The following is a 23,260-nucleotide window of genomic DNA, read 5'->3' on the forward strand; positions in this document are numbered from 1 at the left end:
GAGATTTAAGCCATGTTCTCAGAACTCTTCAAGATCCTGACGTGACAGATGCTCTGTAAATGTAATTTGGATGAACCAAAAGAATACAGACTCCTTTGTTGTGCATTAAAATAAGTAACAGGTTAAAGACTTACTTAAAAAAAACAAACAAACCCATTGAAGAGAGTTGCTTAATTAAACTAGCATATATCCCTCAAATCCACATTCAGACACACCGGATGCATTCGCTGCACTGTCAACACTCGGTTAGTCAATGTACAGGCTATTTATTTTAATCAGATTATTTAAAGAACAAAACAGAACCAATGTAGTTAAACAAGTCAATGCAATGGCCATCTTGCTATTATACTACAAACATATGCACACATTATTTATGCAAGATAATCTTCATCTGAGATTGGTCACAGCAGGCTAATAAATCCCCCTTATGGGGATTTAATTTTCAGCTTTTGACCTTCTGATGTAAAAAAACAAGTGAATCATCTCCTCTTGCCAGATTTACACTGGCGCTAACCTCTGTAGAAAGCGTGTCGCTAGCGCAGAGAAAAGGAAGAGGCCTCGAGGAATCCTGAATGCTGAACTGAAAATTCACAAACATTTTCCAATTGCAAAACTATCCTTGGTCACGCGCATGCGTTCAGCTGGGAGCGGTTCCACAACTGACCTTTTACACATAATAAGCAGTGCTTTTGGAAGCCCAGGCGTTTGGACTCTGGAATTCACGCTAGCCAGGGATGGGGAGCGCTTTTTTCTGGCCACGTTAATGGCATTTTAGCCGTCGGCTCAGTCGGCGCACAGCTGCGGCATTTGAAAATACCGCCGCGGTACCGTGCGTCTCAAACGAAGGTTCGGGAAGTTGGTTTAAAACAAACGTAGATCCCCGCTCTGCGGTATGATCTGCTTAAACAGCCACCTTCGGAACCCCCCTAATTTGAATGGGATTCTAGACAGGCGTAAGGGTCTACTTGTGCGGATAAGACTGCAGGATCAGGGCCACAAATATAAGATGATCAAAAAGGGAAGGGTAGTGTATGTTCTTTAAATGGCATGGACAGATTCTAAACTCAATTGCAAAAAATATACGGGGGAGCCCTTTTGCAAGGGTACGTTTCCATCTTAACTCTGATTTGATACTGCACAATTCCGCTATGGGGTCCGCGTGAAATAAAATAATCCTCGGCAAATTACAAGACATCCTAACAGACAAGACAACGCACGCTTTCTGAATGAACTGAAAAAGGAAGGATGCTGGCACTTCCCCGGACGTGACATTATCCACTCGGCGCCGGTCTCGAAATCCAAGTTGGGGGCTACCGCCTGGCTACAAACTCTCAGTGAACCCCACTGCGGCCATCGCTAAGTGAACCGCAGGAGTAGAGCTCTCGGCTACAAACTGCCCCGTATCGAGCAGACCAGATGTGACAACGCGGCGGCAGCTTCCGGCAGCACGGAGGCAAGAGTCCAAATGCGCACGAAGGGTCCCGCTGGGCTTTAGCCAAACGCAGAGAACAAAAGTAAGTGTCTGTGCATATGTTTTCCTTCTGCAGAGGCTCGATGCTAATTCTGCTTGGGTTCTTCAGGATGCGTGATTTTGCCAAACAACGATCGATAAAGCTCCGTCCTGGGAAAAAGGGAGAAAGGAGGGGAGGGGAGTCACTTTTCAAGGTCAAATTGGAAGCGAGAGGTAGGCAGCGCTACCGTCCGCCACTTCAAATGAAAAGGCCGTCGTATAATTAAAAATGCATTCGACAATCTTTACCGATACGTACAAGTGTAGGGAAGAACTTGCGTAAGACCGGTCACGTGCAGTACAGAAATATGTGAATATTTCAGTGGGGCTGGATACCATCTCTCTAGGGAATGAGGTTTTCTATAAGTTTGCCCTTTACAGACAGCCTCTTCAAGTTAAGAAAACAAGATTGAATATTTTAATAGGCTGTATGAGAATGCAATGCCATAAGGAGGATTCAATCAGACAGCCTATGTGGGACTACAATTTAGTTTTCATACATTTTCTTGGATTTGACGGTACTTGAAAAATAATGAAAATGACCCAGCGACAAGATTCCAATTAATATCACATATGCAGCAGTTCCGATAAGAGAAGCGAGTTTCCCTTTAAAAATCTCCACATCACAGGCTGGTTTTCTTTTTCTTTTTAAGCTTAAAACCTAAGTAGTCAGGGAAGGTGATGGTGGTGGTGGGGATTATTTGCAAACTCCAGCTGCAAAACAGAAATGTATGTGGTCGTGGCAATCTAGAGCACCCTTAAGGAAAAAGCATTCGGACGGGGCTACGTTCTGAGCTCCCGGTTGTACTCAAAGTAGAGAGGACGCAGAGATACAGCAGGTAAAACTCACAGAAGAGAAACCGCCTCCTTGCCTGTGTTGCTAACGTCACCTAGGATTATTAAAACAAAGAATTTTAAATAAAATCAGAGGTGCCAATCACCCAAAACTCACTCGGGTCAGGAGCTGTTCGGCCATGATTTCGCTGGGATTTGGGGCGGAGAGGGACGCTTTTCTGTCTGGTTAGTTAATTCGTGAGACATGGGGCCAACATATGAAATTCAGACCTGGACTGAGATTTGGGCCCCTGCGTCTATTAAAAATGCAAGTTGTTTCCTAAGAAATATTGTGCACGTGCACGTCGCACACGAGACTATTACGAATGATACATTTACACAGTATCGGCTGCAGAGGAAAGCGCTTATTTATATGCCCTACCCCCTTCATCTGATTTCTCCGTTTACGCTGGAACTGCCTGTATCTCTGTACACTTGCAGTATTAGCACTAAGGGGCAGCAGTCTTAACAGGGGCCTCTAGGTGCTACCAGAATATAAATAGAGATTATTGTTAATACTGTGACACACTTGCAGTGTGTGTATATTTTTACACACACACACCATAAACAGCATTTCCAAACAGCCCTAAAGAATGGCTTGACATCACTTTCCTGAAGGTAACAACTACAAAAACCACACCGTTTCCTGCGACACTCAGGGAGATGAAGAGCTGAAGAGACAATCGGTTCAATCCCAACAGGAAGGGAGCTTATTAAACTACATTTAGACTGATTTAACATCTAAAACCCCCACGTGTGGGACAGCACAGGAGGCCACCATCTTGGCGGAGGGGAGCTTGGCTTCGCTGCTAAGTGTAAACAATGAGAGGCAAGTGGCCATTTTGAAAAAGGGCACCTTTGCTACAGGCAATTTTATCTTCACTCCTATTGAAAATGATCAGAGATGGCTGCCGTTTTGAAAAAGGAAAATATTTTGTGAAATTTGCAGTACGAGAGCATTATTCATGAGCCAGCCTCTGCTAAAGAGGCAACTGTAAATTACGAAGAACGGCAGGAAACAATGGCCATTCATCCTGAAATGCTATCTTCAAACGTAACCGTTGCATGAGATTTTAATCAGTTTTAACAATATGGGAAACTAGAAGAACCTACATTATCTCATTAGTAAGATCATTCAGGACAAAAAAGTCAGCTACATGGTGCTACATTTCTTAAGGGCCCACTTTTTAAATCAATTTTAACTCATAAGCTAATTATCCAATTAACTGGAAAAGTCTCAGAAAATTCATTATTTAGTCAGAATAAGTATTGCAAATGGGGGGAGGAAGGTGAAATAGCTGTATATAGTGGCTGAATTCGTGCTTTCAGTGCAAAGCTCGACTCAGCCTTAACTATGGAACTGCAGCTGGAGCTTCCGACAGACACAGAGAGAGAGAACGGCGTAATCTATGATAGACTCAAAAAAAAACCCCAAGCTCTCTGAAAAATGGAGCTGACATTTGAAAAAACTGGCGAACCCTGAACTAGAAGAAAACCAGATGGCAGGGCTAGAATCCTGGAAAGGCTCAACTGAAATGCACAAGGTGCCAAAAATATGGTGCTTGGGGACAAACTGTGCCATGCACGCCCTACGGACGTGACCAAACACAGTAAGGAGGAGTGAGGAAGAGCAATTCTTCGCCGGGGCCCAGCTTTGTTTGCGATGCAGATTTGTAGCCGGCCCGAGAGGCGCAAGAGAAGGTGGAAGTGGGGCGGTTTAGGTTCCGATGCGAGACAACAGCCGTTTTGTAATGAACAACAGGGGTAGCCCAGTGGCTCTAGAGAAGCACAGCTTCGTCCAACGACGATGTGCCACGGTCGCTAGGTCAGAGAGAAATCAGCTGTTTTAAGTGTGAAAACTCAATACTGCATGTTAATAACACGGAGGGGTGGGAGGGAGAAGCCCTCTGTCTTCTATCTATCTCCCTCTCAGTTTCATATTGTATAAATGGAGAATAGCCCAGTGGAATAAACAGACCAAACTCCCCTGACAGATACAAACGGCCCTCTGATTCTACCACAGACCGCAGCTTTAAAGTCAGCATCTTCGTCGCGCTTTTTAAATAAATAAATAGCTAAAGAGCGCTGCATTACTCTGGCAGCCTCCCTGCCCATTAACCGATAAGTATCACTGTCATTTCCTGCTTCAATTGAGAAATTAGATAGCATAAAGCAGGCGGTTTTACTGACAAAAAGGACGTTGTGACTTTAAGACTCCATCATTTGACTGGGAGGAGGAAAAAAAAAAATGCAGCGAGCGATGCTATTTAGTCCTTCACAATCATAGCCTTCCAACCTTGCCTTGCTCGCTTGAGCCAGACCCCGTCATTACCACTGAGCAAATGTTTCCACTTGTACTGCAATATCAGTGAAATTCCTGGGCAGAAAGCAGCAGTTACTGTCCGCAGCAGGGTTCACGTGTCAGGAGCGGAGAGGGAAATGCTGAAACTGGTGTTTTGATAGAACATCATTTCACACTCAGGTGGGCAAAGCTGACAAACACACGCCGGTTGCTCACGTCAAAGTAACTCGAAAGCCCGAGCGGTTTGGAACCTTTTAAGGAAACGTCACCGATTTCACTCCTTTCCTCCCTCCCCTAACCCCCGACGCAGCTCATTTTAAACAGCAAGGAGGACTAATCGTATTGCGGCAAACGGCCTCAGAAAGATACATTCTACTGCCAAATGCATCACTTTGCAGGCTTCCTACAGACACAAGGCTCCTGAGGTCTCATGAAAAATAAAGAGGCATATGCGCTGATTATTGCCCCGCCAGAGCCCCGGCCCTGTTATGTCCAGATGAAGGCTCTCCGGTCAGACAGTAACTCCGCTACTCACGCCAGCACATGCTCACGTATACGCTTTTCCCATCCCGAACATTCCAACGCCAGCACGGAGGCCAGCGGAGATCTGCAGCTGCTGCCGTTTTCCTGGGCTCACGCCCACCAGGCACTTATATCTGTACACTGGAGCTTACCGCCATTTCGGGCTCTTTGCCGTGATCCAGTCTCGTGTTCTCCAGGATGCGTGGGAGATTCTCCCAGTTGCGTTCTGGGTTTGTCTGTTTCTAGGACCCGTCGCGCTCATTGGCAACAGAACGAGCCACCGTCAGATGGCATTCCGTGAAGACGTTTGCTCTGTCGTTACTTCCAAATCATACGCTCGGCACCGAAAACACCAGACCTCAAATAAACATTTGGATGGAACCATGTGACCAGTCCCAAAGAAGTGTAAGTCAGCGCTGTCCCTCAATAGGCTTATATCCAGCAGCTTACACACATTCTCATTCTACTCTTCGGCACGTCGTCCTCACCCAACAGAAAAGCTGCTCTTTTTTATCCGTAACCCACATAATAGTTAAGGGTACAAAGCCAGCCAGTTAACTCACGTTCCGACACCTCCATCGTCAGCCAAAGCAGATCCCAACAGAACACACCCCACAGACCGGGGGTGGCACATTTTGGGGGGGCCTACGGCACTAAAACAGAAGTCGTCCGATGCGCAGCGTTGACTCTGCTTGCAAACAGAGTCGAAAGCTGCTGCTCAACTTTGAGAGCCAAGGAGATTTTGCAGAATATCGTTTCCTCTGAATTGAAGACGGTTATTAAACTCTCGCAGGTATCTGTCTAGATCGGCCTAGGTGGGTCATAGCTCCGGTATCTAAGTGCCTCACAGTCATTAAGATATTTATGCTCACGGTACCTTTGTGAATTAGGGAAGTATTCTGCCCATTTTACAGATGGGAAAGCGAAAGAGCAAGGGACCGACGTCCCAAATGACACAGGGAGCCTGTGGCAGAACCAGGACTGGAAATCAAGTCTTCCACGCCCCAGTCCCGAGCTTTTCCCACAAGGCCGCCCTTCTGTACGTTCTGGGTTCCGTGCGCCTAGTGCAGAAGAGGGTCGTTATACAGAAAGGGGAGTCACAAACCCTTTCAGTGGAATGTGGGTTGGCAACACGAGGCCCCTTTCATTAGGGTTAGATGGAAGGAAAGTACCACTAAGATCACAGGATGCGAAAGGCTGAGAATCCCTGCAGTAGGACATACTGGAATGGCTAAAACAAGAAATGGGGACTCTGTTTTGGATCATTCCTATGTACAGAACTCCATTTAGCAGATTCCCCCCAAGACGCAGTTAGCCCTGGTTGGGAGCCATCACGCTATTACAAAAGCACATTCAATGAAGTACCTACCTCCCCACCTACCAAAAACTACATCACATTTAAGATGCGCACACAAATCAACAGAAGCCAGCCCGTCCAAGCCCCCGCTGGGCTCTCATCAGCCACTCACACTGCAATGGCCACAGAAGAATGCGCTGACATCCACAGTACGTTCAGTGGCACCTGGCAGCCAAGCGGTGAAAAAGGCTGATGGCTCGTGCTAAGGACACTGTGCCTGCTTTGAATTTCAAGCCTCTGGACTTGGTTGGTTTTTGAGTGCACAAATGCATGCTCAAAAAAACCAGGGCTATGTCAAATTACACATTTTCAGGCCAAACTCAGCTTAACAGAGAAGCACTTTGAAATTTAACTACGACCTTGAACATTTGCTGTCAGCCTAGGTTGTGACTTTTTCTCTCTACTGGGGCACTGATGTCTCAAAGTTTCTCCTATTTTTGTTTAGTTACTTGGTTTACTCTGAGGGTTGGGGTGTTCAGGAATCAGCGTCCCATTGACGCTGACCTCAGGGACCGACATTAGCAAAATCATTTTTAAAGCAAGCAAGCCCGGTAGGGGCGGTAAAAGTAACAAGGCATCTTCCTCGGTTGGGCGATGCTGCCTGAACACAGAGAAGCTCCGACATTCAGAACACCGTGTCCCGCAAGGCACAGAGCGGGGATCGCTTGCCTGCCGTACGCAGTACGGTCCTGCCACGCCGTCCAGACTGCTCTGCTGTGTTGCACCTTCGCTCGTAAAAGTGGGTAACAACAAGCCCTTTAGGCTCACGGGCCTGTGTGTTCTATACTGAAGTCAAAATTCTAGCAGGGCTCCCTGAAAACTCCAAGTGTGAAACAAACGACCAGCCAGCCAGCTCTGAGAACTGAGATTACAGTGAAGAAAGGGGTTATTTGTAAATGGAAAAGGGGGAGGGAGTTGTAAGAAATGTTTTAGCCAGCCAAAAAATGCCAACTCTTTATTATCATCATTATTGTTGCTGCATAGGCTACCTTTCCCCTGCAGCATCTCCCCTCTGCAGGATTTCACCATGCAGAGAGTAAAACTCATCAATCCTCCAGGTTTAACCTTGTCTCTGTTTCAATTCACCAGGGTAAGTGTGGGTTTTAATACTTTCAGGCCCCTCAAGGCTATGCATAATGAACTCAGATTTGGGCTAAAAAAACATATATTCCCCCCCCACACACACACACCCCCACATACATTAAAAATCAGATTTGAGCCAGCGAGTCGAAACACCCCACCCCAAGTCAGCGAGGGAAAGGAATAACCTAGACGGAGTCATTAATAGTACTTACACCTGAGGTAGAGTGTTTGGAAGGAGCAGGTCGATACAAGGGTCTTCCTTGAATTAAAATTTAACTTACCCTTTATTGCAACCTACAAAAGCAAGTAATGAGCACTAACGTTTTTATTTCTTTTAAACTGTCATTTAGCCTGTAGAGGGGATAATTACCTATTTCCACTGTAGTAAGGTTTTATCACCCTTAGTGAGGCATTTTCTAATTTAATATTTTTACTGTATCATCATAAAACCTGTTTCTGGGGAAAAAATGATCACAGACCACACACCAATTTGCCATAAAACATGTGTGTGTAAGTACCTTGGCTTAATTATTTATGCATTTCTTCTGAGCCAACGCCAAAGAGTGAGAGCACGGGCATTAGCTATTAGATACATCCAGAAGGGTTTCATACCCTCCCGCCCAGCTTCGCAGCCTGGCATATCGTGCGTGCACATGGGCGAACCTGTGTTTCATCTTACTCTTCATTCAGCATCCCTATCAACTTTAAAGAACCCAGGCTTCTAATGTAATTTGTACCACCGATGTGGCTGCAAAAGTGTGGTTTGTTTGGTGGGAAGAGAAAATAAAAGAGATGAAGGAATATCCCACAACAGTGGATTGTATGGAAGAAAAAACAAAAAACTTTGCAACTACAGTCATCCTAATTCAGCATACAGATGGGGGAGTTGTAGGGGCAGCCTTCCCTGAAGGGGTCAGAACCCAATGGCTTGCTCATCCTCCCGTTCGTATCATAGTGAAGGGCCTCGGAAACACTGACTGCTCCTCAAGACGCTCCAAGGAGGTTAGGTATCATTATCCCCCACTTGGTCCAAGGCCACAACGGGATTAGAACCCAGGATCTCCTCCCAACCCTGTGCTCATTCCACTAGGCCACACTGCCATATTGATGCAAACAGATTACAAAACAGCTAGAGTTGCCTGAAATCACACAGTTATATTCTTTAGAGCAATGGTTTGCAACCAGCGGTCTATGGACGGAGAGGTCCATAGATTTCCTAAGGGTTCCACACCTCTATTTGAAATTTCTTGGGGTCTGCAAATGAAAAAGGGTTGAAAAACCACTGCTTTTGATTAAAAGCATAAATCTTTTTATTTTAAAATAAAACCTAAACACACATCCTCTCCTTACACACGCCCTCCCCATCTCCGGTCGCAAATGAGATTTTGCCAATCTCAAAATTCCTAACATCACCACAGTATTTTTAATGGCCGTTCACATGCAAAGTCTTTCCTACCGACAGGCAGGCAAGCGCACACACATAGGATAGAATGCCCTTAACAAACATTAGTTACAAAAACATGTCTAACAAATATGAAAACGAGAGTCCAAAATTTCAAAAAGATCCCCACATAAACTACTTTTCCCATTTCCTGTTGTATTATTCCAACAAGAGAGAGTCGGTCAGCAAAAAAAGGACAAAAGAGCTAAAAGTATATTATTTAATTTAATATATATATATATATATATATATATATATATATAATTATAATCATATTAATTTTTAGAAAATACAGGTGTGAAATAAACCGACCCTCATAATCTGAAGTGAATTCGATGCATAGGTGAAAGCAACCCTTTGAAAAAGGTCAATGGATACTTGAGTGATGTTGTTTGAATATTTATTTCTTTTTTTAAATTGCTTATATGTCTGACTACATAAAGAACGCCCTTCGTCATAATTTCGGTTACAGAATAAAAATGTATGTCTCAATGAGGAGATCTCATGCAACGTCCAACAATCTACGATTAACATCAAAATAATGAAGCCAACGGAAGTCTAACTACCAAGGTGCATTGCGTCTGCTGTATAAATTATATGAATAATGTTCTACAGCTAAGGTAGCCAACGCATAATTATTTTCTATGTAGCAAACACGGACGCTACAATAAACCAGCAACTACAAAACATGCAAAAACACATCTGGCCAGATGACGCCGCACCATCCAGTTACGCAATGCTGCGGGAAGAAACGTCTTTTCTATTCCCTTTAGAATCACGCAAGCTAAACATTTAACAATAGTACTGTTTCACACAGTCAATATTGTCACAGAGCTTCAGGTGTCAGGATTCAATTCCACTCAGAATCCATGTGATGGGTTCATTAAGGAAAGGGGAAAGTTTGTGGCTTTACATGAAAATAAAAGGATTCTTTACTACCATATAGAACCACTGGCCTTGCATTTGGCTGGAATGCTGCTGAATGGTAGGACGGTGATGGCAAAGAAAGGGGAATCTCATATTGCTTAAAAGACAAGAGGGTTTTTCTCCTTGTTTCTGAGCTATATTAATGTAGCAATGCTAAATGTATCACTCCCTCATTGTGCAAAGTTGTTGTAAAAATATTCTTTGATATATTTACTGCCCATTCTTCTACTTTCCTCACCCATGCAGTCCTATTTAGGATAGGCCCAAGCAAGAGTCTGTATTCAAATTAATGGTATCTACCGAGATCCCAGTGATGGGCTCTACTGGGAACAATGAATTATTAATCCAAAAAAACAGCAGCGTGAAAACCACTTAGAGAGAGAGAGCAAGCATGCAACCTCTACCAAAACTAGATATCATCTGCAGATCAGATAGTCACTTACTCCCCGAAAACTTTTTGTCTGTTTCCAGTAATCTTTTGCCCACAGGAGCGAAGGTCAGATTACAAGATCCCCGACAGCGAGGGCAGACAGCCAGTGAGACAAAACAAGCAAGCGCCTTTTTAATATTTATTTATTTATTTCTATTAAAAGGTTTTACCCTAAATCGGCATATGCAGGATTGGAGTCAGCTCAGCATTTCCGCAGCAGCAAGTTAGTTTTGGATGAATGTGCCCAGCAGAATAAGCAGCAGAGATCTGTTCAATGTTCACCAGACTAGCATTAAATTACCAGTGTCTTTTAAAACAAGTAACTCGGAATATCGTGCAGTTAATTCCCACACAGCCAGGTCCCTGCTATCAGATGTACATGCAACTCCCTGCTCCTCCGGCTCAGGAAGTGTCTGGCCACAAGGTGGCACTGTCTGACTCATTTCCCCACCAAAGTCATGAACGCTGAGGAGTGCAAAACTCAGGCTATAAATTACCCAGCAAGACAGCTATCCTCACTGTGCCGGATGCTTGAAGGAGATTCTGAAAGGTGTGTTTCAATTCCCTGTCTCTCAGTCAGGTCAGGATTGGGTCCTTCGAGCCAGCACAAACGCTTTTAGCCCCACGGCTTTAAATTACGAAAGATGACACGTGACCTCTGGCTGGTCTCGTGAGACCAGGCACAAGATTTATAAATATTTAAGAAAGCCAGTTCTAGCCCTACACAAAGGGACTCTGCACACCTCGCGGAGGATGGATATAGGGAGGGGGAGAATAAAGGCACATGGAAGGATTGTTTCTCAAAGTATTTTCCCCTCCCCGCACTCAAGGCAGGCATGAGATTCAAATCTATCCTCACCCACTTGCTTAATCCAGATATTTCTCCCTTATTCTATCTTGCACTTTTACAAACATCTAGATAACCCTCTACCTGGCCTCAACGCTCGAGAGCGAGAAACTGGGCCGTTCGCATTTGCACGACAGCTCGGGGTACCGCTGCAATGAGCGCTAGACAGATACCTAAAGATAAAGTAGGCGGGAGCACCAGAAATGTGCACGTGGGTTCGTAGTTGGGGAAGCAACGAGATGAGGAGATGGAGAAACCTCCGATGTACTCCTTCACCATCGTAGGCGGTTCCAATTCCCATCATAAATCTCCCCTAAATTTTAGAAAGTTGACCTCTCTGATCTCCCTTCTTTGAGTATATTAGTCACTGTAATATCGTGCGTGTACATACACAACATGCAAGGAGAGGAATTTTCTTTGTGTACTTTAATACTCCATGTTCCTGGGATGATTTCCCTCTTTCACAGCTTGACTGTTTTATAATAGATTTGACGCAAGAGAAGACAAATTGTCTCACAAAGGAGATCTTGCAATCTCACAAATCATTTTGCAGCTCTGAACAGGTTTTTTTTTCCCCGTTAAAAAGGAAATTTCCATAACTCTGGAGTTTGTCTCCTTGCTAAATATGTTGAATATTAAATGTAAGGGCTTGATGATTCCAGAAAACTGGCATTAGCCAGGGTTGCGTTTTCTGTTTCATGACTGCCAGCTTTGAAAAGATGAAGCTCCTCGTTCAAATACCAACCCCTTTAACAACTATAGTTAAAAGCCACGGGATGCTTAACTGCTTATACGTGAATCAATTTCTAAAGAGCGAACTACTGGTTAAAAAAAAAAAAAAAAAAAACAACCCACCACCAAACAAAACAATAGACAGGAGCTGTGGGAAGAGCATCCCGGGACCCCCGATGCCTCAGAGCAATAGTGGAGTTGAACGGTTTGTGTTTCACAGGAGGACATATGCCTTGCTGGCGTTTCAAACAATTCAGAAACAGCTGAAGGTCTTTTGCGAGGCCACCACCAAACTCCAGGCTCTGTCACCAGCTCACACAATAGGTCCAACCATGAATCAGCCAGGCTGAGACAGACGCAAGGGTGTCGGAGTGACAGTTCCCCACCAATATTTACAATAGAATACCCCGGCAATGTCAACAAGCCCCAGGAAGGGACTGCAGTGTAAACGTCACAGGGCTTAACCCTTCCCCCGGTGTAACTTAGGAAACAGAGCTCATTCGCAAGCCAGAAGAATTTTTTTTCCCCAGGGGGAGGGAAGGGGGCAGAGAGAATATTCAAATGGATTATCCCGGATGTTAGCATTAATCAATGAGAGTCATAGGATTAAGCCCACACAGAGTGGGCCAAATTTTCCTCTCGGTTATGCCTATGTAAATCTGGAATAGTTCCACTGAAGTCAGTAGAGTTCCTCCGGATTTACTCATGTGCAAGAGAGAAGCATCTCACTCACTAGTTCCAGAAAGTGTCACTTTGGTTTATCTTATTTATTTTAGTAGATTCGGTGTTCGTGAAAGGTGCTGGATTGACAGCCCGAGAGCCCAAATTCCTCCATTAATCCAGCCTCTTGGTGGTTTAATACCAGACACGGAGCGTGCTGAGTAAAGGCTGGTATCTCGTGAACTTTTTTTTTTTTTTTTTAAACTCTTATGTAATGGAAGTAAATTAATCCTTTAATGCCAGGATTTCCTACTACGCACCCCCCACCGCTCGCAATGAGACACGCTGTGACTGACAGAGCAATTGCACTAACTTCAAGAGTAAGGAATGCTGATCAGGAAGAACATGTCACTCAGGTCAGACCCAAGCAAAACAGTCTAAGTCAGTACCTCACTGGCAGCAGTTCATCTCCACCTTTTTTCAACATACTGGCAAGGACCGGTACTAGAACCGCCTTCTCACTGTAGACTGGGGTTGTACTCGTGACCATACATTTTATCCTGCATTACACAGGCTACAGGACTTCCACGAATCAATTCCTGCTTCAAGCCCAGTCGCCGTGGTAGAACTATAGCGCATGTTTTAGAAAAAAATCCAGTGACGATTTATAAATTGCCAGTGGTAACAAGTAGGGTGACCAAATGGCAAGTATGAAAAATCGGGACAGAGGGTGGAGGGTAATAGGAGCCTATATAAGAAAAAGACCCAAAATCGGGACTGTCCCAATAAAATCGGGCCATCTGGTCACCCTAGTAACAAGTTTACCACAATGCTTTCAGGAGACAAAACGCGAGACTGTAGGCATGTGTATGAGAAAGGGTGTAATGAATTTTGGGGGGGGGGGGGAAGGAAGAGGGGTAATTAAGAACAGCGCAATGAAAGATAACTGAGTTTCTCCATGCTATGCCATGGGAAAATATATTCAGTGAACACCATTCATGTGTCTACTAAGAAGACAAAATAGTTACCTTTCGACGTATTCAACTGAAGAGCAGTAAGACTTGTTAAAACAATTCTCAGACAGAAGTACAACCAGGCAACCGTGTGTCAATTATTGCATACATGCCCAAGCATACCAGGTATATTGTGTGTGGTTGAGGGGTGGGTGTGTGTATATACTGTACACATGAACACACACACACACAAAGTATATACACATAAACCACACGTAGTACATACATTATATATATACACAACTGTCCACCATCACCACCACACAGTTGTCCAGATGTGTGGGGATACAACAAAAATAAAGATCAAGTATTTTCATAAAGTCTGCAATCTAGAAAAAATTTTCACGTTGCTGTTTTATATCGTCGATAGATATAATCAGCAATGGTCTTGGACCAAAATCCCAGTTCCCTCCCTTTCTAAATGTTGGGAAAATCCAGGCCCTCATGCACACTTTGTGTCTCCTGCCCATTTTTATATGGGCAGATGATTCAAACTCCAAAAGGTCCCAATTCTGCGTGCACTGAAGCCAATGGAAGTTTTGCTGCTGACTTTACTGGGCACAGGCCCGGTATGATTTCAAGGCCGTTACTGAGGAGCTCACTAGTGCACGAAGGGAGGAAGCCAACAATTATAACAGTTAATTTGCATACTACATCTGTACCGGTTACCATGTTGCAATGGTTGGCTTGAACCTCTCTCACTGTGCAGAAAAAAATCTGTCAAGGCTTCATAGCAAATACGTCCTTCTGGTGATGTCACAGGGCAAGATATCACAGCTCAGCACTGACCAAAGAACCATCTTCCAGCCTGACCCTACACCTGCATCGTATACAAAAGAACTGCAGTAAGAAATAGGCCCATGAATGGCATCAGCCGCATTTTATTTTTCTAGCCATTTGGAATCCAAGAGGTTTGAAGGAGATTCCAGTATTCTGCTCTTTTTTAAAATACTATGTATTCTACAGGCACCCACCCTATGAGATGGGGGGCTCGGGTCTTTATTGGGATGAATTTGGGATGACTGAATTACTTTAACAGATTAATAGGTGTTAAGGCCGGAAGGGATCTCATACCATCTACTCACATCTCCTACATAACACAAGTCATTGAACCTCGCTCACTCACCCCTGCGCTGAGCCCAGTGACTTGTGCTGGACAACGCATCGAGTCTTGACTCGAAACCTCAAGAGATGGAAAATCCACCTCTTCCCTTGGTAGTTTGTTCCAGTGGTTAATCACCCTACCTGGTAAAAACTAGCCGCTTATTTCTAATTTGAATGTGTCTGGCTTCAGCTTCCAGCCACTGGTTCTTGTTAACTAGATATGCTGCCCTCGAGTACCTGCTGTTTCCTCCCTGAGAAGACGCTAGACACCATAATCAAGTCTCCTCTTGATCTACTTTTTGATACGCTCAACAGACTGAGCTCCTTAAATCTCTCGCTGCAAAACTTTTAGAGGTGACTATACGTACGCACACACTCCAATGGATGTGGAGGTAACAAGCAGACTCCATTTCACAGCCCAGTGGTAAAACACGTAACAGTTTTCTTACAATAGTCATCCGACATATGTAAAGGGAAGGATGATATTTGGGTTCAGGCACTGGACTGGAACTCAGCATGTGTGGACGCTATTCCTGACTCTGCCAAACACATCCGGGGTCACCCTGGGCAAGGGTAACTTAGGGGCAAATTTTCAAAAACACCTGAGGAATTTAGGAGCACAAGACCCATCAATTTCCAATGAGACTTGTATTCCTAAATCCCTGAGCATTTTAGAAAATCTCTCCCAACCCCTATCTGTGTGTCTATTTCCATAAATGTCTCCCAACCTCAAGGGGGTGCTGTGACGGTCAATACAATTTAGTTTCTATTAATGGGATGCTGGGATGGAAGGGGCTACAGAAGTGCTATTAAGGGCATTCAAATAAGCTCCATCAGTATCAGTTTCATTGCTTACACGGGGAGCAGGGGAAGCAGGAAACTGCACTGCACCCCGAGCCATCACCTCTTCTCTCTACACATGCTGCAAATGAATATTTCCAGCAGAAGGCCATGTGAGGGCCTGAATGGAAGTTGAGGATGCCTGCACTATAAGAACGCTTCTTCCTACAGAGAGGGAGGGAAATCTCGCAGACTCCAAAGGCCTGCAGGCAGAAACACTCTTATTTTAGATATAACTATATTTATGTATTTTATATCTACTGTATAGTTAGGCTCAGTCATCAGAGATGGAAAAGTGTCAGGGCCCCCTCTACGCTAGAGGTATAACCACACTCCTGTAACCAGGCCATGGCACATTCCAACTGGCCGGATCCCCACACATGCATGCGGTGTGTCCACAGAGCACCTTTTTGCATAGCACGACTAGGCTGGTGCATCCTCACTCACCACACAGTGCCTGTGCATCTGTGTCAGTGCATTCTGCGATAACCTGCCCAGCTTCCCCCGATCCCAGCGGAGTACCTGCATGCGAGAAACACACATATGCAGGCACTACACTGGGGATATACACTGCACAGAGAGCTGGGAGAAGGGCAGATCAGTTACACAGACATAGCTGGAGGCACGGGTTTACACAGCCAAATGGTATTGCAGCCTGACAAGAAGACAACGGAGCAAGGAGACACATGGCATAAGTACCCAGAGTAAGTAACAGTGTGTTAACTACGCTATGTGATGACACAGACCAAGTCGCTAACTGGGCACAAACTTTGCTAAAAGTTATATCATCTCAGTGGGGCCTCAGGTCCCTTAAGAGAAGGAAGTTTTCCCACCAGAGGAGATATTTCTCGGAAAGCTCTACAGTGATAGAATCCCATTACATTTCCACATGCATGTTCTTCACACGAATCCACCTCACGGGCCGGTACAAAGTTTGGATTTGAAACAATGAAACACTTGCCCCTGTAAATAACCCATGTAAAAGCTAACACATATGTCCCCTTCCCCCGGATGGTATAAATCCCTGCTCTGAATTTCACCTTGCAATTGAGAGTGTGGTTGGTTTTTGGTTCTTCCTGACATGACTGCGGAAAAGCCTCCCCTTTTTTGCTTCCCATTTCTGCGCTGGGTGCCATCTTTAATGATGATGTATGAGTGTCCTTTCCTGCAGCACAGCTGAGGAGGGGGTCAAACATGTGACACTGCCAGCATGGTGTATCAACAAGCGAATTATAAACCGTGTCAATCCGAGTTAATGCAAAGCTGTAATCCTCTTTAACAAGAGATCAAATCAGTGCCATGAGTTATGTTCATTCTGTAATCTGATAAGAAATAGAGTGAGTCTCTAATAAAAGAGTAATGAGAGCCCTTAATGATGCTGTTGAAAGGTAGCACTGGTTAAAATATTGCTCTTGTTCCAACTGATTAGATCAATGTTGCATATTTGCCCAGTCTTGTTTCACCTGTCAGAACAGCCTGTGTCTTCTTGGGAGATAAGAGGGTTTGGGCCAAACATTTATATCTTTAAGGAGCAACTTTGTGCAAGTTTTCAAACTTCCAGAAGGGATATAATAAGGTTGTTACATGACCAGGACAGCATCATCATTAGAAGCACTGTGACAAGCTGCTTTTTTGAGAATATATGTATTATATCTATATGAAACACACCCACACATACACTAACCCTGGGATAACTATACTAATAAAACGCACAATATAAACAATCATACTAATCAGGGCCCAATCCTGGAAATGTTTACTCCTGAGGGTAGGGTTTACTGTGACTCGATCAATAGCAGGATCGAGCCTATCATCAACAACTCTGTGCGGTCAACCCTAACAAAAACCACACTCATTTCTATACAGATAGGTAAGCTCCTCCAGGCCTGGATTTGTAACCTCTATTCTTCTGCAAAGGGACAATTCCCTACCTTTCAGCGGGAACTTTCAGTGGGAGCTGGGAGCCTAACTACTTAGGGAAGAATTGCCCAGTGGTTAGAGCACTAGCCTGGGATTTGGAGGGCCTGAGTTCAATTCCCTGCTCTGCCACAGACCTCTTGAGTGACCTTGGGCAAGTCACTTAGCCATTCTGTGTCTCTGTTCCCCTCTGTACAATGGGGATTTATAACACTTCCTATTTTACAGGGATGTGGTGATGATACTACAGATAGGTGCACAAATCCCAGTCTTAAATTTAAATCTTAAGCCTAAATCTACACACACACACTCCCTAAAATAGCTATAAAACCATCTTTCTAATATACTTTAAAATAATACCAGAGGGGGTTTAAAATATCGAAGGTTGGAGGCCATCAGTGTACCATACATTACAACGTAATATATGTGAATACGAGGTTAAACAGCTATGCCCATGTTTTGGGTGCACGAAAAAGTGGCAAGCTGAAGATTAATTGCCTGCACAAATTCTATTATTCCAAGCAGCAGCGAGAATAAGAAGGAACGTGGCAGTGATGTTGACAAAGCACTTTAAGAGGCTGTATTGTATTTGTACATTTCTTTTCTAAAATTCAGGATGTAGAACAATATTCCATCTCGCTCTGGTGTTTACCACTCAGGAGACGCTGCTTATCCCTTTCCCTGCACGCTGGCCAGCAAGAGACACGATGCTTGTCTACATGAACAATTAGTTCACAGCACACCGGGGTACGAGCCTGCCGTGCACTGACTGTCCACACGGACTCTGCTGCCGTACATTAACCATTTGTTAATGTGCTTTGATCTAATCCCGTTTCAAAGAGGCAGAGTAGATTCACATCCCAGCCTGCAGAGAACTAAACATTTGTGCAGACAGGCCCAAGGTTATTTCTCTTCAAATGGATCTGTTCTTAGTCACTTTGTTCTTCAGCAAATTTGGCCCACAAGCCCTGAGACCTGGAATCTTATTTACACCATTCTAGATGGTCCCTTTCCACAGCAAGTGGGTGTAAGCATAAATCGGACATTTTAAGACCCCTTTACACTGTCAGAGTGGTGCCAAGTGGCCTATGCATAAATGTATCTATTTCATGCTCTTATTACAGCCCCAGCTCCCTAACCCTGTAACAATTAATGCCTTCTTTAGGCTTAAAAACTTGTTTCTGACTTAAAGCTTTTCAGACCACAACATATGGTGGTATAGAATTTATTTACGTTGGGGTCATGCCTCTAGACATCTGAGCAATTTAGTAATTCACACCCGCAAGCAATAAAAGTACCTTTTGTTACCCCGTGTTATCATTGCTTTCCCATGTTCATGCACATAGGTGTCTTTCCCGTTTTAAATTCACCCACAGTTTAAATTGGATGCTGCATTCCTCTCACCCGCTCCTCTACTGTTGTCTAACACTGCTGTGCGGCGCTAAAGATCTCTAGGGTATGTTTACACTGCAAACAAAAAAGACCTACAGAAGTGAGTTTCAGAGCCCAGCACTACAGACCTGGGCTCACTCTACAGCCCTAAAGATAGTAAGCCAGAGGGACAGCCTGGAATAGAGCTCAGGTCTCCCTCCCAGTTCAGCCCCCATCTACTAGCGATGCTGCCTCAGAGTATATTTTGAACGAATAACCTTGCATGCTGTAGCAGCACGCGTCAGTCAGAACCAGCTAGAATCCAATGGCAAATTTGCTGGAAAACCTACTCTGGCAACTGGCTGGGGGTAACAAACCGACAAGCTAGCTGGAACATTGTGTATGGCTAGAAACCCAGCTGAGTAACTTCAATGCCATTAGAAAGTACACCAGGCCCAAAGCAGATGATAAACTTAATGACAGAAATAACGTCACACACCCAGGCAATGAGCAGCAGCAGCTGCTGCCCCCATCCCTGCCAGAGAAAGAACCTGTAAAACATGCAAGCAATAGAATAACCCGCTGTAAGTAGTGAAAGCCCCCTAGGAGATGCTTTCAGTAAACCAAATGTCAAACACTCTCTCCCTCATCACAATGATAACTATGTTGACAGAGCATAACACAGATAACATCCTATTAACTGTAATAGGTTCTGAGGGTCAGCTGGACCCTCTGTAGTTTAGCTGGGAGTCAAGGTGCCTTTCTGAAAAGTAGTGGGGGTGGGTGGGGGCAGACAGCCACCCAATGAAGTGTGCTGCAGTTCAGACAGGTTACAGTTGCCCCTGAACTGCTCTGTTCTCCAAGCTGCTCCAGTGCATTTAGCATTGGCGTGCGCTCTGTATGGGGTTTCAGCTCGCAGGCTACTCTGTGCAGCTTTTGGAACAAACACAACTGCTGTACTCTGACAAAGTGATGGCAAGGTCGCCCAAGCCTACGTGCTATGACAATTCCCAGGTTCTTATAATCACCTTTTTTATTTTATACTTATGCACACACACAGATAAATTGAGGTGTCTTTCATTCTGTGTGCGTGGGGGTGTGTGCATGATTAATCTATAGGAGAATATATATTACATCTCACACACACACACAAATATATATTATACACACCCCAACCTCATTTAAAATTCTCAGTGCGTAAGTCACAGCCAGTCAACTGGAGATAATACTGGGATAGAGAAATATTAGAATCAAGCATATTATTATGCACAAGGTGCGCACCAGCTCTTACAGGTTTTTTTCCTACCATGCCACCCACTAATTACACTAAAACAAAATAAATAAATAAAAACATAGGTAGTGAGAGAAGAACGTTATAAGAAAGGCAGAAGAGACTAGTTTAGGGACATGCAAAATAACCTATGAAAAGGAAGGATTCGACATTGTCCCTGTGAGTAACTTACTAATGAATAGTCAAGAAAGGGAGTATTTGCTGTTGCAACCTCAGCCTTTCCCCTATAGCCATTAATGACAACGGAGCTTAAAAGTGAAAATAAACCAAGAATCTACCCTTATCTTTACAGAAAAGCCATGAAGATGGAAGAAGGAGCAGCCCAAGTTCTATGAAATGAACCCTCTTCAGGCATACATGTGGATCAGAGAATGGGAATGTTCAGCCTGTGTCTCTAACAAACACATTCCTTTTTATTGTAAGAGGTCAAGAGAATAATCGGGTTTTAGAATTTTCTTCCAGGCAGAATCTAGCAATGACAGAGCTTTGGTCAAAAGACTGTGATCTTTCCACTGTGCTGCAGAGCCTGTCCTGGACATCAAGGCCTGTGTTACTCCTAAGCTATGTCACTGCAGGGGTACCTGCCAGGGCCACCCAGAAACTTGAGCAGCACAGAATGAAGTCGGTAAGCTTTTTTGGCCAAGTTAGCAAGGCATGCGTGTGTTACTCCCATGCTGCTGGCTGGCTGCCTGCAAACTTGTGGGTGAAACTGAAGATGCCAATTACAATCTACAAAGCAATAAAAGGACCCGGGACCCACCAACTAGTCACCTACCACAAGGACCTCCATTGCGTCTCTAAACCAGCATAACCTGTGTGCCTCTGGAACATTCATGCTTAAACTTCAAGGGTGATGCATGAGGGAGATAGGAATAGGAGGAACTCACTACTACCCACAACTCACTTCAGGCTGGCTACATCCAGAAAGCCAAGCGCGATGCACCCGCTCGGTTATGTTTTTGGAGGGCCAGGAAAGACGTTGAGACATGGAGATTTGAAACTCAACTGCTACACAGAGGCAGTAATTCTTTCTGGTAAATACAGTAGACACACGTTATTCTAAACATTCCTTACCCGAAAACCTATTACCCAAAACTCTGTTACATCTCCCACTGGGCATCGTGTGCCTACAAAGAGCCTGCCTGTTTATCCAAACAACCAGTCACCCTGTTCAGATAAATGGGGTCCTAATGTATTAAAAACAGAGCAATATTCAACTTCTTTACCAATTGCCACAAAACAGGTCACGACTGACACTTATTGACACCTCTACAGACCCCTGAATTCTACTCCATTACTCCCACAACTCTATCCAAACGGATACTGACTAGAAACAGCACAAGCGTGATTGCCATATTCCAGACAGATGAACGTACACATGGGCATCTCTCTAACTGTGAAGATTAAATGTCTGAGGAACCTGAAGAAAAGTGTCTCTCAAGTAACATAAATACATCCATTGGAAAATTAGGCCCACCTCCCTCCCACAAAAACACTTACCGGCAGTCAAACTCATAGCTACACTGTTTTGATTACCTTTACTAATTAATGTGCTCCTACAGCCTTGTACAGACATTTTTATTATTTAAATAGGAATAAACAATAGACATCTTGTAAGTGACTTTCCTTCTTCTGGTCGTTAGCTGTACTGACAGCATTTATATTACGTAAAACTCACAAGACTATAGCATATAACTCTCCAGTCCTGACGCAAAGAGCCTGATTATTTTTCTAAACTGGGATTTCAGCCAATGGACAGTGGGGAATTTGGCTCTCTGTGTCCATAATCACGCTCCAAAATGAAGAGATTTTCAAATCTGGGGGATTTTTAAAGCAGGAACCACAGAGTAGGCATCAAGATTTATAGAAACTTCTCATTTGGTTTTACAGTAATTGCAGGAGTGAAAGCTTAGCTAGATTGCCTGGACAGACGTGGCCAAGACACCCAGGCTATGATGCCAGTGACAAATGGTTAACTGATAAGAAGAAATGGAGAGGGTGACCGACTGAAGAACAGGTCAATATCATGCTGTCATGAAGCCATTTGAGAACCATAATTAATCTATTACTCACCTGGCATCATCATTCATTGTACAGTGGTCAATAGGTGCCATGAAGCTCACCAGTTTGCTGTGGACATGATACCTGAATAAGGCAGGAAATAAACAGACAGCACATTAGTAACTATTACAGAAAAGGAAATGCCAGTGCCTGCACTGAAATGTCCCAGTCCCCGAAATGGAAATGCTGGCTCCCTTGCTGGCCAATGCTTAATGACGCTCTATTTCGAGTTGTTAGTTTTTCCACCCTTTCTAACGCTAACGAGGGGGGAATAAAAGCCAGATGATAACATAGGCCACACAGTGGATGAGCAGTAATAAACCAATCACATTTTGTCACAGCCAAAAGCGAAACACTCCCGCGTCCTCGAGCAGGACACTTGCACCGCAACTTTATTCCAAGACAAAAAACTCTGATCAATCAAAGACTCTGCGTTCAACTTCCTCCCCAACAGTGTCTTTTAGTCACTCTTTAGCGCTGGTGCCCAAACAAAAAGCCACTGGTGGGAGCAGGGTTAGATTACTAGAGGCTTTCCCACAATACCAGTCTCCCTTCATGAATTATCATCATCTGTCATGGTAGGACCCAGAGGCTCCAGCCAAGACTGAGGCTCCACTGTGCTTGCAGCTATATAAACATAAGAGACAGCCTCTCTTCTGGACAATTTACGGTAAAAAAAAAAAAAAAGAGCAGGCAGACAAAGGGGTGGGCAGGGAACAACAGAGGCACAGGGAGGTGAAGTGATTTGCCCAAAGTCACACAGTGGCAGAGCTCCTGACTCCAAGTCCAGTTACTTGTCCACCAGAACAAGCTGCCTCCCCGGGATACACTGCACCTCTGAAAGCCCAATCCCCAGTTTGCTTTTCCCACTAGGTCAGAAACTTGCAGAAGCCTGCCCACCCCTCACGCTCTGGGACCTGCTAAATAAAATCTGAACAGACTACAGAGGAAATCAGAACAGGCCACTGATTTTACACCCTTAGTCTTTAAAGCAGGAGATTCCAACCCGCCAGCTTTC

At 44.3% G+C, this 23,260-nt stretch overlaps 1 protein-coding gene across 1 annotated transcript in view; it reads right to left on the bottom strand.

The window, feature by feature from the left end:
• Positions 1-246: 246 nt before the first annotated feature.
• AATF (apoptosis antagonizing transcription factor) overlaps positions 247-23,260 on the bottom strand; it is a 75,301-nt gene continuing 52,287 nt past the window's right edge. The window contains exons 10-11 of the mRNA XM_032779295.2: positions 22,255-22,326; positions 247-1,621 (exon numbers count right to left, since the gene is read on the bottom strand). Of these exons, the coding sequence (XP_032635186.2) occupies positions 1,558-1,621; positions 22,255-22,326 (136 nt within the window). The 3' untranslated portion in view covers positions 247-1,557. The remainder of the gene's footprint in view (positions 1,622-22,254; positions 22,327-23,260) is intronic.

This window comes from Chelonoidis abingdonii, chromosome 20, assembly GCF_003597395.2.
Source record: "Chelonoidis abingdonii isolate Lonesome George chromosome 20, CheloAbing_2.0, whole genome shotgun sequence".
In the NCBI taxonomy this organism is placed as follows: Eukaryota; Metazoa; Chordata; order Testudines; family Testudinidae; genus Chelonoidis; species Chelonoidis abingdonii.